We start from the raw sequence: 23,416 nt of genomic DNA, 5'->3' as shown, positions 1-23,416 counted from the left end.
CGTGCGAACCGTTTGCCAATATTTATATCCGGCGGAAACCATCTGCCGTGGGGCCGGTGCACGCTAGTCGGGTTCATGTTTGTTTATTGGCGTAACAAGTGACTTCCATGTCAAGATCACTGACGGTGGCTGTGCGTGACTGTGGTAGAGTTACGCATCGGCCTAGGTTCAATCCATTAGTGACGTGACGTACGCTTCGAACAACCATCTTGCCCTCTTCGTGCCCACCCAAAGGGACGTAAACAATGGCTGCCATTTGGCTGCACTCCACAAGGCGGAAGGGATATAAATCAAATAATCAAATTTACTATTTGGTGCAAGAAAAAAAACGAGCGGCCTCCACGTCCAACGCACGGACGTTGTAGCGGACCACTTAGTGTGAAAAAGGGGGGGGGGGGGGGCGAAGTACACAATTGTCACACAGTTTTGAGGGGTTTTGTTTTTTTTTCTATCATCCTCCTTTTGGTTTGGGCAAGAGAAGGTTGGCTAGCATTCCCAAGTTGGTCGGGGAAAAGGCGGGGACCAAGGTGGTGCCGCTCACCAGGAGAGTGTGTTTAAAAATATGCCGACAGTTATTTACGTCCACACGCTAGTGATGGTCAGCGCCCCAAGCGGTCAACCAAGTTAACTGAGGTAGCCGTGCTACGTGCGCACTGCTAGTCCGTTCGAGGAAGTGATTCAATCTCAGCAAGTAGAGAGAAGGATAGATGCAAGTTTATATTTAGAGAGATAGAAAGAGAGAATGGGAGGGAGCGAGAGAAAGAAAGAAAGTGAGTGAGACTAATTGAGAGCAAATGAGAGTATAATAAGGTATTATTTTGGTTGTACGCAGGTACGCGTGGCGTATGCGAATGCTCACCAGTTTATCCTACCCAGCTATCCAAAGTTGATCTTATGCAATCAAGTTGGTACAATGTAGGTGCGATCGTTTAAACCAGGGATCGGTACAAATGTTTGCTCGGCTATAAACTATAGAGCTATATCCAAAATAATGACTGCAAATATCTCATAGGTATTGGATATTCCTTCATACTAGCTCCTCGCTCCAATATTTCTTATTTTGGCACACAACCTTAAGAGGTTTTGGTCTGCCATTACCCATAGCTCAAGTAAGGTCAGTCTTGCGTGCTCGACGACGTTCGTGATGGTCCAATACTGTATTCTTTAAATCTTTTAAAGCCCGCTCCTACTAAAATAAACTAAGGAACAATATCTTGTGATCGTTGTTAGTCTTTCCAATAGTTTCTAGCACGTCGGATTAAATCAGCTGGCAGATCAGACTTTGCCGATCCCTGGTTTAAACAATTGTTTTTAGATCGTAAACTAAGAGAACTAGAGAGACAGAAAGAGAGAGGAGACAGTTTTTCGATTTTTCGCATTTCAGCCTTTTGCTTTGATTCTACCTGAGATCTGATACTGAGAGAATTCTTTCGGCAAAATGAGCGTATCTTCGCTCTACGATGATGGGACCAACCGAAAAAAATAGAACAAACCGTTCGAGTAACCCACGCAGTTTAATTTAAAAAAAACGAAAGTGCCATCTAGTGGGATTCGGTGGAAACGAAACTCAGAAACACTTTCTGCAGCCCATCGACGAACAACGGACGGCATCTGACGGAATGGTTTCTGATTCGAAGCGGAACCGGATTGTCATCATCAACGATGCTTCGGACTAACCGGTGTCGGACTGGCGTACAGGTGCAATCAGATTAGCAAAGGTGGATGTTACAGAGTAGCACTTACCTTCGCATTTTAATCCTTGGCGGAAGAATCCGTACAGCAGCGAGCCGCAGTGGTCGCAAAATGTCGGCGACATAAAAGTGTAAACTCTAAAGCGATGCGGTAAGTCTATTTTGAATCTTTCCCTTAAATACTGTGAAGTAAACGAAACCGGGAACCAACCGTGGGGCGGTGGTTAGTACTCTGTGTGACGTTTTTTACAGTATATTCGGCGTTTGCCGGTGGATGCTACTCACAATTGTACTTTCGGAATTAAAACTAGATTCAGAGCAGGTTCCAAGCAGCTTATCATGACACTTCTTGTGTACGGCGGTTTGGCATGCTGGTAGGAGATAAAAGTGGAGGGAGACGAGTTAGAAAAAAAAACGATCAAATTTTGAGCCGCTCAAAACCAAAAACCCTAGCGCATAAGGTTTACAGTAATACAGTTTAATAAGACCAACTTAGAATTAGAAAAAAAATATGCAAAAGGTATCTCATGCATCTTTCACATCTCTGCATCGGACTGGCAAAAAGTGAACGGAAGTTAAAGTTTTGATGGATATAACGACATCCACGTTTCCAGAAGGTCTTTCTTTAAATAAGGCATAAAAGTCGATGCGTTCTCGGTCTGTATGATTCTCCTTTAGTCCAGACTCCAGCATCCTGGGCCCTTCCACAGGTAATCCACAAGACTTAATTATGGTAGTCTAGAGACTGGTAACGAAATATTTCCGTTGAGTATCGGTAATATATCCTATCTATTACTTGGTGGTGGTCTTCGTAGCTTCAAAGTCATCATCTCCCAGATAGACTATAAATTCGACTTTATTCTGTACAAGCCAGAATCTAGCGCCTGCCTCAGAGTTCTACGATATTACCAACAAACAACCAATGGATGTACTTACTCTTGCACTGGTAGCCCTGCTTGCCAAATCCCCACAGGAACTCCTTGCAGAAGGCGCAGAACGTGGGCTGACGGAAAAACTTGGCGACAAACTTGTGCCCATTGATCTCGTGCGTTCTGCAAGAGAAATATCTTGTTCTAATGAAAAGAACGACACCGAACAACAACAGAACGATCAATTGCTAAAACCGCCGTTGGCGCTAGAGCGTTAAAATTCTGTTCGAATTCGGAATGGGGTTTCCGCTACGTACCGTTGGTGTTTGATCGCACCCCGACGCTTGGTGATGTCGCGCGCCTTCGTCTTCTGCACAAACTGGGCCTGCTGCAGGGCGGACTGTTGCTGCTGGGCGGATTGTGATTGTTGTTGCTGTTGCTGCTGCTGTTGCTGTTGTTGTTGCTGCTGCTGCGTTGTGAGACTGCCGGAGCTAGCACCGAGCGGTAGCAGGGGCGCTACAGTCGCTACCGAGGAGGAGGAAGACGTGCGGACGAGTGGCTGATGTTCACTGTACGCCGAATAGTAGCTGGAGTTGGTGGAGGACGACGACGACGATACGACGGATTGGAGCGAGAGCTGTTGCTGGTCGCGCGATAGATAAGGCCGCTGGGATTGATTTCTACCGCGCGCTTGCTGCTTAGAGAGCGATAGAAACGGAAGCATACAGGCTTAGACTAGCTAGCATCTTCAAGAATCGACGGGTGGATGATCACCTACCTCCTGTGCATTGCTGCGAGAGCCGCGCACATTACGTTGACTGTTGCTCTGCCCATTTCCAGCTCGCCGTCGTCCATGGGCTCCAGTGAAGATCATTTTCAGGGTCGCTCAAGCACAAAAAATACACCCCGATCGGCGAACGTCACTGGCAGGAGTACGGTACGCGAACCCTGCTTTGGCAGGATAAGGGATAATGTACCGACCGGTACAGAGGTGGTGCGTACCTTTGCTGGTGAGTAATACAATTTTTGCGTGGCTAGAACGTCACAATCCGGACGGCACTGTGGCGTACGTTGGTGGGGCCAGGCACCAAACGAGCACCGACCGAAGTAGCAATGCAGGGCGTCGCACCAGACGTATCTGTGGTAGAAGAAGCAGTGTACGCAATCACAAGCGTGTGGCAAGTCCACGCGGTCCAAGTCGTGCACCCTTCGCCGGTTGGTAATTGTTTCATTCGACGGGCCATTTTCCCGATGGCAGTCGCATGACGGGAGGTTTTAGCTAGCTTCCACTTCAAACACTTATCCTATCGATCACTAGCAATACACAAGAAGCAAACACTGTAGACACTCCGGCACTATCACAACCACCCCCTGTCAATGTCTGACGTTTGGAATGTTTATAGCATTAGTGACACTTTACTGATGCGAAGTGGGACTGTACTCTTAAGGTCCGGCTGAGTGTGTCGCACGGACTCTAAGCTTGCGTTTGATGGTGTATTTGTTTCGCACGTGAAGGTAACATCCTTTTTGCTACAAAAGTTTCTCCACAAAAAAAAATCTCGTCTAGGTTGGTCTGGATATTCGAGAACATATTTTTGACACTCGGAACAGCATGACCCTGGTAAGGAACTTCAGGATACTAATGGTAAGTACAACATACGGTATAAACTCTCGTCCTCATTAATCTCCAGAACTCGTCAAACGTGCTGGGACTCTAGTCTTGGTAGCTTTATTGGGGTGGAAAAAAATTTGAACGATTTCTTGGGGGAACCTTCAAGGTCTAGCCCAACAAAGCATAGTGTTTCATGCGCGATGCTCCGTGTGAAAACCGACCAGCGCTATTAAAACTAAAAAAAAATATTGAAGCTAGGCTGAGATAACGGAGGAAGAAAACTCAAGAAACTTCGCCAAAACGAAACCTAAAAACTAAATATAAAATAACCTCTGGATTGGACTTGGAGCCAATCGTAAATTCTTCAGACCTTTTTGTTTGGTAAGCGGTCTTTAGAATCGACCGTATTAAAGTCTACCGCGGCATCGGGGTAACATTTTGGTTTTGGACTGGCAGTAAAATCACCAAAAAACCCTTTTCGCGAATTCGTTATTAACGAAGGAGTGTGCAAAAGCGAACGAGCAAGGTTGTAAAATGAAATAAACTTTTTAGAAAAATGTTTTATTTTAAGAACCTTTTGCAGATAACAATAAAAAAATAAAATCTTGCCTTCTTGGGAATTTTGCTCCGTAAAGACCTTGAAGTTGAAGGCGCCAATATTCTGAATGCTGTTTGCTGCCTACCAGGGCATTTTAATCAGCAAAACGAGTTTTCGAGGTAAGTTTTGGATCACGAAACTCGCTGGATGTGTGTTGTGGTTTCAGATACACATACCGCGAAAACCCCATCATTAGTCGGAAAAATGAAAAGCAATAGCGTCCATACTGACTCCTTACCTCGCAAACAGGGTTAGCACTGTACACACTAGCACACTTCACACTGCACCTGCACCGAGCGTTATGAATTGCACTGGCGACACGCCCGGGTCAAGGTTAGCCGAACGTCCACTTGAAGCCGTTGTTTACGGTACGAACCGACGGACCAAACTGTACCACCGCCGCCGGCAGGACATCATCTTTTATCCAAGCAACGCCAGCGCAACGTCCAGTTGCTGCCTCCCTGCAGCGCATCCGACGAACACCCAGAGGGGGGGTGTTGCGCGGAAGTATGCCCACCGTGTCCGATGCAAAAATCGAACCAATGCATGTTTGGGGAGTTTCAGCAAAAGGGTTTGTTTATATCTCTGCTGCGCTCGCGTACGTACGGCGAGCGAGCCAGTGCCCTACGTGCGTGAGAGCGTGTGCATCGGTGGGCAAAACCTTAGGAAGGGAATTTTAAGTGGCCGTTCTATCGTAGACCAAGGTCTGGTAGGCGAGAGCCAGAGCAATAGTTAGGCGGTGCAAGGGAGGCAGAAGTCGTAAAACTCGCAAACCGTGTTTCTGGAACGGTCAATCATCTGACAGAAACTCTGGGAGACGCTGAATGGCGCAATGTTGTTGACATTCAATTTTCAAATGCAATCCTAAAACAAATATCGCATAATCTAAATATTATTATCGTAAACGGTTTTTAGTATCGTGTTTACAAACAAATTCTTCACGAATCTGGTGCACTTCCAGGTGTTACGGTTACACTGGTTCTAGGTTGATGAGTTGAAAGTTTCGGTAAGCATTCCTTGAAGACTCTGGTCTACCGCTGTTAATTAGCGATGACCATGACGGCCACCCAATTTCGCGGATCGTAAGTCTTGGGTCACACAGTCTCCAAACCATAAAACCTAGCCTAAAAATTGAGTCTACATCGCGTAAATCACTCATATGACCGTTGGGTCGCTGAGTGATGCGTCCGAAAGCCCTCCAAAAAGCAATATTTTCTAAAATTATGATAAGCTGGCTGGCGTCAACTATTAACATTGACAATAGGTATTGGGATCTGGGGTTTGCTCCTGTAGGCCATTAAGCCTTCGTATTGTTGTCCATTAACTCGTTTTTTTTTCTTTCGATCCTACATTTCGGAGAATTCCGATTCCACTACTCTGAAGGCTCGTCCCGACCAATATCCCAAAGTCTTCAAATTCGTCATAAATGTCTAAACATTTTCGACGGTTTTTGTTGTGCTGTGTACGATGCGAGAGATCGATAATAAAAAGCTGCAAGCGGCTGGGATCTTGCCGAGAGCGATCTTCGGTTATTACCAGAGCGGAGTCTGATTTTATGGTGCTTAAACTGGAGCCTCCTGGAGGAGCTTCAGACTAGCCAGTGGGGAAACCAAACCCCTTTGGAGACGCCGCAAGCGGAATGGAAGTTGGGGACCCCTACCCCTAACGATTGTGAGCTCAGGGCCACTCAGTCCGCTTACCGCTAATCTTGCCAACGAGTATGACTAAAGCTAGGAGATAGACGAAATGAGTCATGTTGATGTTTCTTGGTTGTGATTACTGATATTAATAATGATGTCTTAATGAATGTCTGTCTTTGTAGCTTTGTAGCTTAGAAAGCTTGTTGACATCTCAGTAGTAATTGTTTTTCTAATCTTTCTCTATCTCCAGAGCATCTTTTAGGTCCAGATAACTCCAGCTAGGTCTAGAGTCTAGAGCACGCCATTAAGCGTCATATTAATTCAAAAAAGATTGGCCAAAATAGATTCTAAGTGCTGTATGAACCATAAACTTCAAAATTTCGCGCAACTTCTCGTGCGACTCGAGGAAAATATCAGACTCGGAAGCAAGTTTAGTGCGCTTTAGCAATGTTGAGTGAATTATGTGACAACGCCCAATGTACAGCGAATTCTTAAATGAATCACTTACGAACTCAACTCACACAACACGTCATGCCGTTGATGGGCTGCACGTGCGCCGAAGTGGATGGAGATTTTTTTTTGTTGCTCCCACCGCGTTGCATCATGCAGCAACTCGTAAGTTTATCATTATGTTCGATATGAACATTCGGCATCCGTCATTGGCGAGCTACGGCAGGTTGTTTTATTTATGTGACCGCTTTATATCGCTTGCGATGTAAACTTTCCTGATTTATGAATTCCTTTCAATTTGCATCTCATACGAGGAGTCGCCGGGACAATAAAACTATTTTTGAAGGTTACGCGCGCATGCGGCTGTATCCGATCCGAGCACCGAAGGAATCATCCTCAACGGCGCTGGCGGATGGAATGCAAAAGCGGAACAAAAAAATAAATAAAACGAAACGATTCACGCGCCTTTGCCCAGCGCTCCAGCGCAACCGAACAACAAAGCAATAAAACCTGTGCAGGCAACAGACACGTGTGCGCTGCAACTGCATCGATGCACCGGCTGCACTTATATGGTTTGGGCGCGGATGGATGGGTGGCTGTTTGGAATTCGTTTAATGGTTAACATCCATTTGGCAGCGAACGGGTACGATCAAAACGGCCGAGTCGGGAGAATAGTTTGATAGGTTGTTTTCGGGTGTAGCGAAGCCGGGTACATCCAATCGATAACTCTTCGAGGGATTCATTTTTCTTTTACCACCGAGTACCTGGATGGTGTGAAATCTTTAAGACGCATTTCGGAAATTCAATTACATACATCCGTGGAATTGCGCATTGCTCTCTGGCAGTGAAATGTGACCTGGCCTGTAACGTTATCTAAACAGATGCTGTCCTGAGCGCTCATTCATATCTACATGGCAAGTGGAAGTCCCAATTCTACTGCAGTGTAGAGTTTTAGGGATCCCGAAGTATTTCGAGTAATCAGGCTAGGCTTTGGCAAATGGAAACTTTTTCGACACTCACTTTTTCACGTGTGAAAATAGTTGAAATTTATTTGACAGGTCAAAATATTTGATTTCATGTGTTGAATTTGAGTGTTGTGTTGTATAGAGTGGGAAAGCACGATAGATCACGGTGTTGTGAGTGCTGCGAGCCTTTCACAAGTTTTTACGCGTTAATATATAGCCCGGCCAGGGTGAGAAACTTGAGAATGATTTTTTTTGCCTGGAAACGTGTTTCAGTTATCGTGATCGGGAGGCTATTCGATCAAAATTGGCACGGTAACCTCAATTTTACGGTTAAAACAAAAAAAAAAAAACAGTGATCTTACTCAATTGTCCATCGCTGTATATGATTTGGTAAAGATGTTAACCATCACTAAGACTATCTAACACTGTGTTGATTTTACCTTAATTAAACGAGGAAAAAATTAAATTGTCGTTGCTTTTCACCATATCAGCTGCTGCTAATTCGGGTTCTACTTCAAGGAGGAAAACTCTACTTCAAATATTGCTTTTAAAGAATCAATTCCAACTGTAGCCAACGAAGGAATGCTCATGGGAAATGTTTGCCTTTTAATAACAGGTTTGATTACGCAATAAAGTTAGAAATTGCAATAGATGCATAAAGTGTTGGAACTATACTGGGCAAAAGATGAAACGGCTCTGACGAAAACTCAATTTCGGATTCCTGCTTTTGTGACATTTGAATCTGTCATAATGAAAAAATGAAAAAAAAAAAAAATACATCCTGCTCGTCCTCCGAGAATAAAAGAAAGTGACTTAAAATACAAATATGGAAAGTCCAAAAACAAAGCCGCCGTGTAGGAAATAGCCTTCAAACAGTCTATCTGGAAGAGGCACCATCTGTCAAAAGGACTCAGGAACGTTTACATACATTCTGGCAATTGCCTACACCGCAGAGTTTTATTGGGTCCCCAGCCCAATAAGCGAGTTTCACACCTCTATTGCTCTTTGCCCCTCTGTAAAGCGTACGAGTGGTATGAAGCATTCAGAAACGAGTGACAAGTCGTCCAAGATTCGTTCTGCTTTGATCGTGCATCAAAAACTTGCACCAATAAGAACGTCCACAAAATCTAGGTGACGATGAAATTGGATTGTTTTTTTTTTTTTTTTTTGGAGAGATTACTACCGAATTAAGCTCTTGTCTCGCGAAAGGACTCGCTGGACTTTAGAAGGTTCATCGGCCATTAAATGCGTTCCAAAAGAGACGTTGTAGACGATCACTTGGGCCATGCGTGCCATTTCTGGCTTACTAAACTTTTTGATTGATACAGCATAGTTGAATAAGTCAAGTCGTCACTATGGGGGAACGGCTCAGATGGCACTAAAGCCTCGGTCCTGCCGTGTAAAGACCGGCTCCGCTGTTGTGGCGCTCATATGCCCGAATTTCTGCGTGTTCCGCGGTCCCAGATCTAGTTTTTTAAAGGAATGTACACTTAGCCATATATTTTTTCCCAAATCATAATCCAACCCCGATAATTATCCTAATGAAGCAAAATTCCTGCTCTGGAACGCATAAAAGAAAACTTCTTGAGCATGTTTTTTTTTACTTACAAATAATTAAATATTCACTGACATAGCCCGAGGCGGTGGCCAGTTGGCTGGTGTAATGGCTCGGTTAGGATAAAGCAGGGCTTAAACCATTTAGGCAAGAGCAACGAAACACGATGAAGAACGACGGAAAACTACTCCACCGTACAATGTTAAAGGGACATGGAGAAACAAGTGTTGTCCCTGTAAGAAGCCCTGCGGTAAAAACTCAAAGGCTCAAAGAGTGGAAGCAAATTAGTTCACGCTGCTCGGTTGCCCTTCTCAGCTCGGTTCTGGACTACGCATGTTAATCGTGATTTTACGTAACCTTAAAGGTCTTCAGATGCGCTCGTGCTCAGGAAACGGCCAATTTTAATTACAAAACTTCAGGTACGAAAATCTGCGCCTTTTGAATTTCCTAAAGACGAGTTGCGTAACTAAAGTGTTTCCTCGTGAGTCGGTTTGGAGTATGTAATGGCTGGTGCGCCGGTTAAAATAAATTAAAATCGCTTAATGGACGATAATGACACAAATTTAACTCTTTTACGCGTCCGCTCTAACGCCTGTTCCGGGAGGCTCGCAAGGCTTTCCAAGGCTTCCAACTCCCTCTTTCTCTCTCTCTCTCTCTCTCTCTCTCTCTCTCTCCACGGAGATTATCCTCTACGCCTGGACTGATCCTACGCCTGGTCTGGAAGACGATCCAGGGATGCTGCCCTTGTCGTATGTTTCTTTTATTGCCCAAACTCTTTTTGCTTGTTCTTGGACGCCTCTTGGGACTTCAACCTAGGTACCATTCCAGTTTCATTAACGACTGTCTCGGTTGTTTCGGATTTTTGGTGTTTCTCCACAACTGGAGCGTCGGGAGCGGTAGGATCAGAATTCTTTGAGTCGAATTTTTAAAGCGCCATAAAATGTCGGTACTCTTCTCTAGCGATCCGCAACGCGCAACATTTGGAACTCACTTGGCTAAAGTTTTTGCACCAGAAAGACACACGATCGCTCCATAATAGGCCCTAGGGACCATTGGAGTGGGGTTCGAACATCGATTTTTATGGCAAAAGTTTGTGGGGGGATGCTCGGACATTAATATCCTTCGGTGATGTGCACGGGTAGTTCTTCGTTGGCATCCTGCCACCCGGAGAAGATTTCAGTTAAATGCGGCTGGCCACAAGCGGCTACCATCCTTGTCCGGAAATAATTTAATATTTTATTGCCCTTGGAACGATGGTGCCTGATACTTGTCCCTGGTGATGTTATTAAAATTATGATTGATTTATGTGCCCGCGGGTTGGTTACAATTCCAGATATATATTCTGGTGGTCCGGGATATTCAACTCCCTGCAGGACCTGGGATATTCAAGTCTATGGTACTTCAAGCCGAAATCATGGTTCGGGTTTTTGCTAAGGTCTGAAGGTTTTGTGGTGTATTCAAATCCATGCAATTTTGAGCAGAAATCGTAGTATGTTCAGGTATTTAACCAGCGGCAAATCTCTAGCTACTCTTTTGAGTAGCCTATTCTTCCAGACAAAGCGAGATTTTCCTCGGTGAAGCGAGATCCATAGAATCTAGGATCTGTGAGCTATGCTGATTCCGTATCTTTTCCTTAGAAAACCTCTTAGAATAGCTCCGGCCGTCTGTTTTAGCCAATCATCTTCAGAAGAGCATCCTCAGTAAAAAAAAAGTTCTCTAACGATGGTGCCATTTTGATCCCTGAGCATGTCTTTCTAGATCTCCACAAAAAATATATATGCGGGAAAGGCGTTGGAGGTTGCTCCTTACCTCAGCAAAAGCCAAACTAATGTAAGGTACTTTACCTTAATTGCTTAGAACTCTCTAAGGGTCCAGCACAGACGGGCTGCGGATTTATAAAGAAAGCCGCCGTTCTGCGAAACGGTCAAGAGTTGAAATCAATGAGCGATTTAATGTATGCATCACTGGTCCTTCTGCCGGAACTGCAACTCCAGAAACTTCTCCGGCAGTCAAGAAGTTATAAGGCATTGCTCGGTAGGCCACCACCCTTCATTACTAGAGCTAATGGATGGGAGCGCATTAGTTAGGTATGGTCCTGCACACGAGCTTGAGAAAAAGTTAACCTTGAAATGGGAGTAACAGCGCAACGATCCCTGGCCGGCATGCACAGCATGCAATGCAATGATGCACAGCAACCGGAGAAACTAACAGCGGACGAGATTTTGAGGCTTGGGCTTTGAAGTTCTCACAAGCCTTCGTATCTGGATGTTGAGCAGGTTGACCTCACTTGCATCAGTTTCACTTTTCTGTCCACTTCTGCCGGTGCTGCACGATTCTTGGTGCTCCTAGCTCGGACCGAACACCACCGGTGCGATTCGGTATCATTGCTAGGAACATAAATAGCACCGAGCGTTTGGATGCGCAATTTGCAATTTCGCTGAAGTTGCGCTTTCAAACTTCTTTCGTTACTTTTTTGGAACATCCCTTCTTGTGGCCGTTTTCAGTGCCCATCCACGGTCCAGCCTTTGGACCATGTAGCCAGAAATCGTAAATCAGTTGTGCTCCATACCGCTGGCTTGGGGCTGTTGCATCTCATTTGGTGATGGTGTTATTTTCTCGGCACACGTATGCTCCTTGAAGCTCATGCCGGACCGTTCTAACCGGCTTCATTAAGGTTAATCGTTTTATGGCACCCAGCTGCAGCACACCGCCCTTTTTTGTTACGAGTGCCGAGGCGAAAAACATCACATGCCTCAGGCAAGAGCACATTATACGACTCAAAAGCTCCGACGAAGGATGATTTTTGTTGAGGCATCCAGTACGCGTGAAAGGGTGTGTGTGTGTGTGTTTTTTTTTGGGCTGCAATTTTTCGCACTTTCCAATAAATTGCTTTATCGGCTCGATGCACCAAAGTGCACGATCACGATTCCAGCAATTAATTACTTCATTCGGGTACGATCTCCAATATCCGTTGCCGATCCTGGGACCCGTAATGATGATTTTAATTGCTGCCCAAATATTGCTTTGAGAACTGTAGTCCGATAATGAAGCCGTTAACATTAATACTTCACGCATGTTTATTTTTTTGCTATAAAATAAAATTATTCGTGAGACTAATTGAAAGGTGTGATGATATCTGATCTTGACGATATACAAGATTTAACGAATGTCTCCAACATGTTTGACACCGATCGGCGATTTTGACACTTATATTTTCTGATAAGTTTTCAAAAAATAACTTTCAGTAGGAAATTAGTTAATTTTTTTCCATCACCAACCAAAACGCTATCCATAAAGATAGCTATTAGAATCGCTTCATCCAGAGCTGAACCGGTTGCCCCCATTACATCATCATTTCCTGGCGTAGCTTTAGGCAAATTTTAAGCAAACGAAGAAACGTTCAACGCTACTTCTTTATGCACCTTTTGCGAACGATGGGGGAACCATTACCGCCCCACGTCGGCTGTGCAGCATCTGTGGGTTATCGTCCCGGGAGCCTTTTACCTGGGCACCGGAGGTCAGCCTAATCGAGCAAAGCGGCGAATAAACTAACGAGCTAGATGGAGCATTGTTTGGCCGGAAGGCCTCGTACGAAACCGTTTTGCCGTTCTGGAAAGAACAATTGCGAGTTTGGGTTGCAAGACTAATGGCATGAGACCTGTTGGACGGCTATCTATTCGAAAAATGTTTCATCCTAGATAAAGAGATATATTTAACGATAATCTGGAGCAATCCCGGAGATCCTCAGGAAAAATTCAGATTAGGGAGGGGATCCAGATAAGCAGGGAGTACTATTAAAACTACGACCTGGTAGTTGACGCGACAAAAAAAAATCCGGATCATTTCCCAGCAGTGAGGACTGACTATCCAACTTCGTTTAGTAACTATATCATTAGGTCTCGTAAGCCAGAAATTGCAGGCATGACCTCAAGAGGTCGATAGACTGTTAATACTTTACTTCATAGGATCATATCTATAGAAAAGTTTTCCTTTCTATTTTCACCGATACTAAAGCTGGTTTTGACTACCAACCCACCCAAGTGCAAGATTTAACTAGACGGTTTTCACAAATATTTGAAGACATCCAAGAGATGCCATTCTCTTCGCAAGTTTTATCTCGCTGTCCCTTGCAAGCGGAATTAGAAAGGTTTGATACTATCACGTGTACCGCCCTTTCACCAACCCCCAGAGTTGCCGAATTGCAATATCCTGGAAAGTATGTCAGGCCCAATGCAGCCTCTCTAAGGCAAGGCTGTAATGTGTAATGATTGAACTGCTTTCAGATGCCTGCACGTTACTGCTCACTTTCAAATATATTTGCATATGTTGATTAGACCCATTAACATAACGTAAGCATCACGGCTCTTTGCCTACTTTTTCGGATGGTAACGGGTAAGCGTCCTCGGTCACATGAAAGGAGAATCTATTAACTCCGATTAGCTATGGTAAACAATGCAGCACTGTACCAAGGAATGGGTCGGTACCGAGCAAGTCATAAACTCGGTTCCTGCAGCACAGCAAACAAAAAGACAGCCACATGCATCGCAAGGTCTCTCCTGTCACCCGAGCCCGAAGTGACGGGGGACGGTGCTGGACAAAATTATTGCTTTTGGGCATGGATGAATATTTTACGACCATCACAGTTTTCTTCAGTCACTCATATCCGTATGCCGCCCGCACGGTTTGACTCACAAACGAAGGGAAAGGCATTTTATTGCAAACGTATGTTTGAAAAGGAGTCCCAGCGCAGCCGTGCATTTCTCCAACAAACCGAGTAATTGCTGGACGAATCGGGTCACGAACGAATTAAGCGTTAATTTAACGCTTCAAACGCGCTCGCCTTGCTTTCCCACACGTATCATAACGCCTTCTGAGGTGGCGTAAACCTTTCTAAAGTTTTTACTGTGACTCACTATTGAATCTTGTGAGGGCGTTAAAGTTCTTCAAAATATGAAATTTTGCTAGGAGTTCTTGGTTACAATACGATCCCTTGATGGTACTAAAATTGAAGAAATGAGGAAACCTCAGGAACCTCATCAGAAAACCTTGTACAAACTTCAATATAGCTCACACCTATAGCAGCTGAACAAATCATGCTTTGATCTTCAATTTGGTCCACTCTGACCAAATCTGACAAGCGCCAACCAGATTAAAAAAAAAACATGATCACCCCTTAATGCTTGAACTTTAAGAAATAAATCTCTCGGATCGTTTTATTAGCCAAACTACAACTCATTCATTGGTACCCGGACGCCGGACGATCAAACGTTTGCCGCGCACGGGTACAAACCCGCACCATAATAGGTCTTGGGACTTGCTGAACGGGACGGTTGGACATCTTTATGATCTTACGATCGGCTCAAGGTATATTGTGAGGAACATGATTTTCGAATAGCGATCGATCGATCGATCAGAGCCACCAAAACCAAACCCGTTTACCAGATCCGGTCCGAACATCAATCCACGCTAGTGATGTAGTGTAGATGGAAAAAGACTTTTACTGTCCTTCAAATTTGACCACTCACGTGGGCGGCCTATTTTGGTGGTTTATCGTCTATTTGAAGTCAGCCGATCGGGATCGATTGGACGTTCATCAAAATATTAGGTTGACCGGTTTCTTGGGTTTTTGGGATGGGAAGTGTTCCATTCGGTTGTAAAGCCGTGGTTATTAAAATCAGATTGGATGGTATAAAAAAACAACTGGAAATTGGACTATTCTTTCGAAGCCAGCGTCTTTAAATATTTCCTGTCTTGAAGGAACTATTAATTTATTATATGCAAATTTGTGCGATTTTTAATGATTTAAGAGCTGGCCTTCTCTCAAGACGAGGCCCCTTAGAAGAGTTTTGATCAAAGTTACGGTACAACATTTCGTTTGATCCTACTTGATGCCGCTGATTTGATCGTGAGTCCGCCGTTGCGTTGATGGAGAATGCAGGAGCAACACCACCTCGATGCCCCTCTTCCTTCAAGGCTTCATATTCTTAGGCACCAAGATATTTTTCCACAATTTTGACACCGATCACAACGACGAGATCACAGCACGATTTCATTTGAACACTTGATGCGTGATACGTATTACACCAGCATCAGCATAACCTTATTTCCACTCTTAGACACACGTACAGGAGAACCACAACACACACACACACATACACACACACACACACGGTAACGTATAAATAAACTTCCGTAAATTTTCTTTTTTTTTCTTCTATTAATGCCACCGCTCGTTATTCGTACGATTTCGATTTCACTTATTCGAGGGGTTTTGAGCTGCCCGGTGTTGTTTGTAAACATGGTAACCGGCTTCAGGCCCAAGATATTCCTGCGTAGGCGTTACGAGCGTTACGTCCGCGGTACGCGGTAATTGCGAACGTCAAAATTGCGTGTGGATTAAACTTTTTTTTTTTCGGTGGCGAGCTGGCGTCTTTGGGAAGACGCCAAATGAAAACGGTTTCCGGTTTTGGTTTGGGCTGGGGGCAATGTTTGCCGGAACTAGCCGCGACGACTATTCAAGATAGACTAAACAGGAAATGGTTCCTAAACTAAGTTTAGCTTATGCTTCATATCACACAAAAATTATGATCCAATAACACCAAAAGCCAAATCATAAGATATCATAAACGGGTGATAAAGTTGAACGAGAAGCACCTGCTAGAGCTAGAATTCCTGATGGGTTCAAAAATCGAACTCTAATTGTTCAATATTTCAGAGACACGGCACAATATTAAATATTTCGACAAAAACAAAACGGACCCAAGCGAAGTGTTCGTCCTACAAATAATAGCTGAATTTTCTGATGCCGACGGCATCGTGGAAAACAGTCCTCCAAAAAAGGTTTCCACAACGGCTTCGAAAGACGTAATTTCACAAAACTTTTTAATTTTTGATAGTTGATTGTATGGTTGAGGCTGGAATGGTTTGATTGTTGATTGAAGAGATTCGTCGTCTGGTGACAGAAGGCATTGGTTGATTGGAAGAAAAGTCCGTTGGTGGGATATCGGGTTTCAATTTGATTGTCGCCTTCTTCATGGTTGGAAGTGTTCTGCTGGAACCGTCCGCTTACAAGGGACCGTAAACCTCCTGAAGCGAGCCATCATGTTACGGACCTACGCACACTAGCACATCAGCTGCGGAAATCTCACTGCCCGTGAGGAGTGCCTGCTCACCATACTGAGCGGTGAGATGCTGGGAATCGTGAACGCATTCACGATGTAGCACCAAGTTGTTGGTGAATGAACATTTTGGTTGAATTGGGGTTGAGGGGTGGGATTTTGGTTGAATTGGGGTGGGGGAATGAGATACGATGTACGGATAGATCGAACCGAACCGAGGGAGTTAGGGTTTGACGATATTGAAGACACGTTGGGGGAATATCAAGGAGATCAGAATTTCTTCAATCGAGTCGAGTCACCCACACCATTTTAAGTCCAATCTAGTACAGTCGGACTAGCGTCTTATATCGGCAGGTGAGGAGAGCTCACCGCATTTGAGAGAGATTTTCTGCGCACATTCCATTCGTGCAACCCGGTATCTCCGGCACGAAAATCCACCAAAAGAGCGCCTGACTGTACTGCTGGTCAATAATATGTAACGGCCGGACTCACAACTGCGCACTCGCACATCACAGCATCACGTGCGTGAGATGAGCAGCCCCTACACCACGACAACCAATTGTCACTCACTCGACAAGATCCAATTACGGCTCGATTCAACCTTACTTTCATGCGACGCTTATGTTTTGCACCTTCATGACTATGCCTCACAGGCTCATTCATCCCGAAAACGAACAGTATGCCTGTGGGAGATAAAGAGAGCGAGAAGAAGCGAGTTGGTTTGGCTGTGCGTTTTTCTAAGCCATATGCAACATGAGCAAAAAAAACAAACATGAAGGAAAACAGGTTTTGTTGTTCGGCTGCGGATGAATTGATCGCAAGCGTCGCTTAATCATACGATCAGCGTACCGTGTTTTCTTGCCGGTGCTGGTTGGCCCGTGTTCACCCAATAGTTGCATTCCCTTTTGTTTTACCTTTTGTTAACTTTGTTTGTTTGTTTGCTCGTCATTCCACTGAAGCGAGCTCTATCCCATCCGAGCTAATGAAGTCCATTTTGTGCGAAGCCTCCAATTGGACAGTCATTGAAATGGGACACCTATCTTGATGCCATTCACAAAGTTGCTTTTTTGTGCACGAATCGTTTACCTGTTTCTATCTGCCATTGGTTCAGCTATTGTTTGCCAATTATCATGATTGGCAACTATCGAAACTGGTTGCCGTGGAGGTTTCAGTCCCGCATGAACTTTTCGTTACGATTTGCCTTACTGTCTGTTTGATAAAAAAACAATCCTGTTCTCCAGGCGGTAACGTTTTTGTTGATTTGAGCAATTTGATTTCATTCACCTCTTCGAGAGAGCAAAAAGGAGACCCACCAATTACTGTGAACAGCCTGGTCCGACAAGCACACAGAGCAGTTAGCTAATAAAACTGAAAAAGCGTGTCTTCAACAAATTGGACTTCAAGCTATTTGTTTTATTGGGCAATTGGAAGGATGCACAAAAAAAAACAACAATTTACGACTGCAGGAAAACGAAATCCGACAAGCGAAGAGGGCGCAAAGTAAAGGACCGAAAACACGAACTGTAAACCGCTGGTACAGAAGAAAAGCCGAAAAATTGATTGGCAATTCGCCAACCAACAAAAAAAAAAAAAAAACTTGGCAAACAGTGATTTTACAAGGATACGAGAAATGAGGATTGGAAAGGTTGGAGTTGGAGCTTGTTTCTAAGTCCGTAATATTGTAAGTCCACGGGCTCGATTTGGCAATCTCGAGGTGAGTGCTGGAGTTTTACTATTCTGGTTGTTGGAGCCTTGCACTCTGTGAACTCCACAAGATCTTTACGACCCGGAATACGTCAAAGAGGTATGCTGGAACTTGCTCGGCTGAGGGACTGTCTTTGGCGGTATGCATCTGGGTGGGTAAGTAGGAGAGGGATGTGGAGAAAAACAACAGCACTATGAACTGAGTTTGAGCCTACGAACGAAGTCCTGACGATGTGTGGCCAAAGTCGTTGGAACGGTTGGCTCAACGGGTTCCGGGAAAAGAAATGTTTCCTTCCAAAAACAAAAACATCTGGAGCATCTTGGGGGGTAAGTTCAAAAAAGTATACGCAACAACAAAAACAAGTTGAAGTATTCTTGGAACTCTGTTGCGGGAGAACTACCGCTAAATTCGTAGGACTTTTGGTTTTGTCAACATAATGTCGAACCTTACGAAACCGGTTTAAGGATGCCACCCAAACAAAACCAGGCCCAAACAAAGCAGGCTCCAAACTTTTGGCTAACTTCCAGAGAGTAGATCTTCTTCGTCCTTTGCTTCGACCTTTTGCGGGAGGTCCTCGTGACTTTGGGACCTGTTTGGAATATAAGGACTTTTTTTTTCCAAGTATAGCTAGACTTCCTATGACTTGGTTGTCAAACATCATCCTAGTCGTGTTACCGGTACACAGGACACAGCTTTCCGAAACTTCGAATGTCCGGGCAACATTTTCCTGAGGCGTATGAGATCATTAAACGGCTTCTAGCGTCTAGTTTGCCACACAAACTTGCTTCAGATGTTGTTTCGGGACATTCAGAATCTAAGGCCCAGTGTGCCCAAAAGTTGTCTCCTGTACCACTCCTGATTTTTAGGGGAACTATTCTTGTTTTGTAAAATTCCTCAAACCCACGCACACCCGCACACCCTCACAGAGTGTGAAACTCATCTTTAAGTGTCAAAATTGCATGAGCTAGAAACTAGAAAGGTGTATGAAAAATGGAAGGAAATCCCTCAAAAAAAAAAACAAAACTACCTTTAGTCTGCTGGTGTTTGTGTGTGTGTGTGTGTGTGTGTGTGTGTGTGTGTGTGTGTGTGTGTGTGTGTGTGTGTGTGTGTGTGAGTGAGCACGTTTCTTTGGCATTATTTTCCACCGAGAGTGTATGAGTGTTTTTTACACCAGAAAGAAGAGAAAAAAACATAGCTAATAATAAGAAGAATATTCGGGGCGCACCATTATTGTGCTTTTTTACACAAGCGCGCTCGGCGAGAACATATTTTTAACGCGTTTTGACGCGCCGTGTGCTCTCGTGCTCTAGGAATGTTTGGTGAATTGGTGCCGCCGTGCTGCGCTGCCTGTATGTGTAAATGTGTGTTGTAAACCCTCAAAAAATCCGATCGCAGGCGGTATTGATTCGGCTATTTGGTTATCTCTTAAGCGATCGTAGCGCTACGATAAGGAACCAGTTATCGGTGGAATTATTATAATTGCATCTCTCTCTCGCGCGCGCAGGCTGCCGTTCTCACTCTCTCTCTCACTCGCTATCAGTCATGTGGAGCTGTGTTGATCCGTCGCTAGAAGCTTATCAACAAGTAGAGGCACAGTTCCAACACACGCACACACTTAGAGACGCAAAATGTATCCTTGTTAATCAATGAACTAACCCTCAAGCGACTCGAGTGTTTCTCGTTGAAAGGAATCGTTATCGTCTCTTTAGGTACTACCCAATATTTCACCCATAGACACATTTATCTGCCATTACTTTTTGTTACGGAATTGTTTAAATTCTTCTACAAAACCTAAACCGTACCGCATCGCTAGCAGTGAAGCATTTTTCTTCTCCAACTCTCCTCTACTTCGCTCGCTCACCCCACAGGCAGACTCTCTTGCCCCTGTATCCGACACGTTTTTTTTTCTTCTTTGGTTTCACTTTACTGACGGTCAGCACTCGACATCATTACTGTCCGAACGCGGGTTGGACCGCGCGTGCGAAATCGAACTAAATTTATCCATTTGAAACATTGATTTGCGCGATCATCGGACTACATTTGATAGTGACCTGAAACGCCATCGGGTTCCTTCATTCATCGAAGGGCAAAGCCAGTTACGCACATACGAAAACACACACACACACACACACACACAGAGTGGTATGTATAGGTTGCTAATAATATTAAAACGAACGGTGATGGAAAAAATTTTCGCGGGTACCGACCGAATGTCGAGCAGATGCTAATGTTGTACCGATCCGCCAGACACATTTGATTGAATCGTAAGCCAAGCAAAAGGTGAGCACGGCTAGTGCAGGTCACTAGGCAAGTTTGACGTTTTACTTTACTTGCCACATTAGTCACAGCGGCTGGGCTTGTGGTGTGGATAGCAAAACATTCAGAATGTCACCGAGTACACTAAACAACGAGTCGTACGACATTCCTCCAGGGCCGTACACGTAATAGCCGACAGCGCTAGTGGAGTCGGAAAAACGGAAAACCCCTTGCGGTGGTAGATAATGGGCGAAGAGCGTGTGGAAAGGAAAAAAATAAAACTGAGTATGAAAATAGAATTGATTAAAAACAACAAACTCCCGGTGGACAGAATTCTTGCAAATTCATTCATTTCATTGCATTTTTGCATCGTATCGGTATGGGACGGTCAGGTTTTTTGCCGATGTAGATGTACACACCAACGCGAGCATGCGTTGCGTCGCTCATATCTTTCTATCATGCTCTCTCCGTCACCCTCTCTCTCTCTCTCTCTCTCCCGTTCGTTCGCTCTCGCTTTAAAGATACGCAACTGGCCTACTTCAAAACTTAACCGGCAAGATCGGACACAGTATTTACTTGCGCAGCACCAGAACTCATAGGCCGAGAATGCAAGAATTGATGTGGAATAGTTTGCTTCGGTTGGAAATCATTGTGCGACAAACAAATGGTACACCATCTAACGTACACGGCAACACACTACACTCACTCACACACACACATACACAACAACACAATAAAAATTTGCAACCACATCGACACCAAGGTTCTAGCGAGAACTCGTTACGTATCGTGATTCAAAAGGGGTTCTAAAAATTTTCCTCCTTTTAATTTTTTTTGCTTCCCTGTTTGTTCTGCCGCGAAAGCCATACATACTCGCGTACGTTATTAGCTCAGGTGTACGCGGTTTGTGTCGGTGGATTACGTACGGGTGGACAAGTAACAAAACAGGAAAAAAAAAAACAGAAAACCCCCAAACGGAAAACAAAACCGTGCCGAACCCCGAAATTTTCAACGATTCCGAACGCGCGCTCGAACGACAACTGACCAACGTGGTTTTTTATGCCCCCGCGTGTGCGCGAGCACGGTAGCGAGGTTTTTCCATTTCCACCGAATGAAATGTTCCACCTTCCCTTCACCCAACCGTCCACCTACCGTCTGTGCGGGGTTTTTGTCCCGATTTTCCCATTCACGCGATATTTGTGTCTTTTTTGCGTGCGCGTATGTGTGTATAGGATGGAAGTAATATACGCGGCTCATGCACATAAGCACACATACACACACACACACACATACACACACGTACACGTAGATATACAGTGCAGGATAACACAAAACTTAACCCCAAACTCAAAATTTACGTCGCGAGAGCGTTCCACGCGAATACAAGAGCGCGCTGGCGCAAAGAAAAACCCAAAAATCGGACCGCGCTCCCTGCCATCATCCGGATCCACCCGGTGTCCCGTTCCATTTGGATCGCGGGACAGGAGGGGGGTGGAAAACGCCAGCGCAATCCACACAAAACCCTTCGCTGCGCGGTACGCTTTATTTATAGATATATTTTCATCGATAATTTGAACAGAATGTATTTAAGGCGAGCGCAAAATTTTAAGTCAGCATGCGTTCTCGAGGGTTTACCGGTGACGTCAGCGTGATCAAGATCACTGAGACCTGCGCGGTAAACACATCGATTAGTAGTGTATCGGTTGGTACAGGGATCGAGTTCAGGGGGATAGAAGAAGCGACAAAATAGACAGGCGCATTGCCTTTCTCTTACGGAAAAATTCCACAACGAAAATTTTGTCACATCGCACAGGAGAAACGAAATTATTATCTGTCAAATATTCTAGCAGCTCGTAACTCGGGGCTGATAGAGTTTGCGCTAGCTTTAAGGCGCTTTGTAAGTGCTTAAAATCCGGAGCAGATGGTGTTTTCGTTAAGTTCAAGGCTCTCTAAATGCTCAAGGCAATCAAGTTATGCTATTCCAACGGTTCTCAAAACATGCGTTGGATAATATTTTTTGTCACCGTTGCAGTTTCTGATGTAACTAGGTGGCATATTATTTCCCATAATTAACTCAGAGCTAATGGAATTCTCACTATGTTCTAAGCATTCGAAGCACTCGAACTCCGAGGATGTTAGTTCGTCCTGATGGATCTAATGACGTTCTTGGCTAGACGAGGACTTTCTATCCCGTGCTCTCGAAATCCGGGGAGGTTTGGTCGTCCTAATGCAGCAGATAAAATTCTCGCTAGTTGGAATTTCTTAACACTCTCGATCTCTAGAGTGCTTAAGGCTAGTCGCAAAGTAAAAATTAATCTGGTATCAAATCCTATCTCGACTGTGATTTCCGCATACGAAACACTCACAATCTAGATACACTGAATCAACAAACCCAGAGATTGTGGTAGGCCAAGGCCTTCTTAGTTTTATGAAGTGATAGAAAAGATGTTAAAAAATTGCGTTCTCGATCGAATATTCCACCAGAGTTTATAATATGTCGATTTGGCATTTTGTGATTTGGGAAATTCTCCCGCGTTAGAAAAACAAAGTCTCCACCCGAAACCTGTTCGGTGATGAGATCGAATGAGATTGCGAGCTCAGATGAAGTGAGATGCGATCCGCTGAGATGAAATGTATTAATTAATCTCATCGCGAGCTTGTGATGTGTCGCAACAATCGATTTGAAGAGCATCGCGGAAAATCTGTCAAGTTACCTTGAAAAATATGGATGCTGAGTACAACAATAAGAGTGTTGTATTGGACTATTGTTCAGGTTCAGATCTTTGGACCAACTGCGCCACGTCACACACTTCTGACACCCACACACACAAAGACGTAAACGAACGATTGAACACCGGCGATGGATTTCGGGTTTTGTTTTCGACATTTCGACACCGGTACGCACGTGCTACAGGCTTCACGGATGCTTCAAGACTGATTGATTAACACGCCGAAAG

At 44.5% G+C, this 23,416-nt stretch overlaps 1 protein-coding gene across 4 annotated transcripts in view; it reads right to left on the bottom strand.

The window, feature by feature from the left end:
- Nucleotides 1-21,570, bottom strand: part of LOC118510368 (putative protein kinase C delta type homolog) — a 46,128-nt gene extending 24,558 nt beyond the window's left edge. The window contains exons 1-6 of one of the 4 annotated variants that reach the window (XM_036052125.1): nucleotides 21,386-21,570; nucleotides 3,339-3,941; nucleotides 2,878-3,257; nucleotides 2,628-2,764; nucleotides 1,977-2,062; nucleotides 1,744-1,873 (exon numbers count right to left, since the gene is read on the bottom strand). In XM_036052125.1, the coding sequence (XP_035908018.1) occupies nucleotides 1,744-1,873; nucleotides 1,977-2,062; nucleotides 2,628-2,764; nucleotides 2,878-3,257; nucleotides 3,339-3,434 (829 nt within the window). In that variant the 5' untranslated portion in view covers nucleotides 3,435-3,941; nucleotides 21,386-21,570. Of the gene's footprint in view, nucleotides 1-1,743; nucleotides 1,874-1,976; nucleotides 2,063-2,627; nucleotides 2,765-2,877; nucleotides 3,258-3,338; nucleotides 3,942-21,385 lie in introns of those variants that run through there. The other 3 variants (XM_036052143.1, XM_036052133.1, XM_036052151.1) reach the window with 3 other exon arrangements.
- Nucleotides 21,571-23,416: the final 1,846 nt, after the last annotated feature.

Source organism: Anopheles stephensi, chromosome X (assembly GCF_013141755.1).
Source record: "Anopheles stephensi strain Indian chromosome X, UCI_ANSTEP_V1.0, whole genome shotgun sequence".
NCBI classification, from domain to species: domain Eukaryota; kingdom Metazoa; phylum Arthropoda; class Insecta; order Diptera; family Culicidae; genus Anopheles; species Anopheles stephensi.
This window is presented reverse-complemented; position numbering and strand designations above follow the sequence as displayed.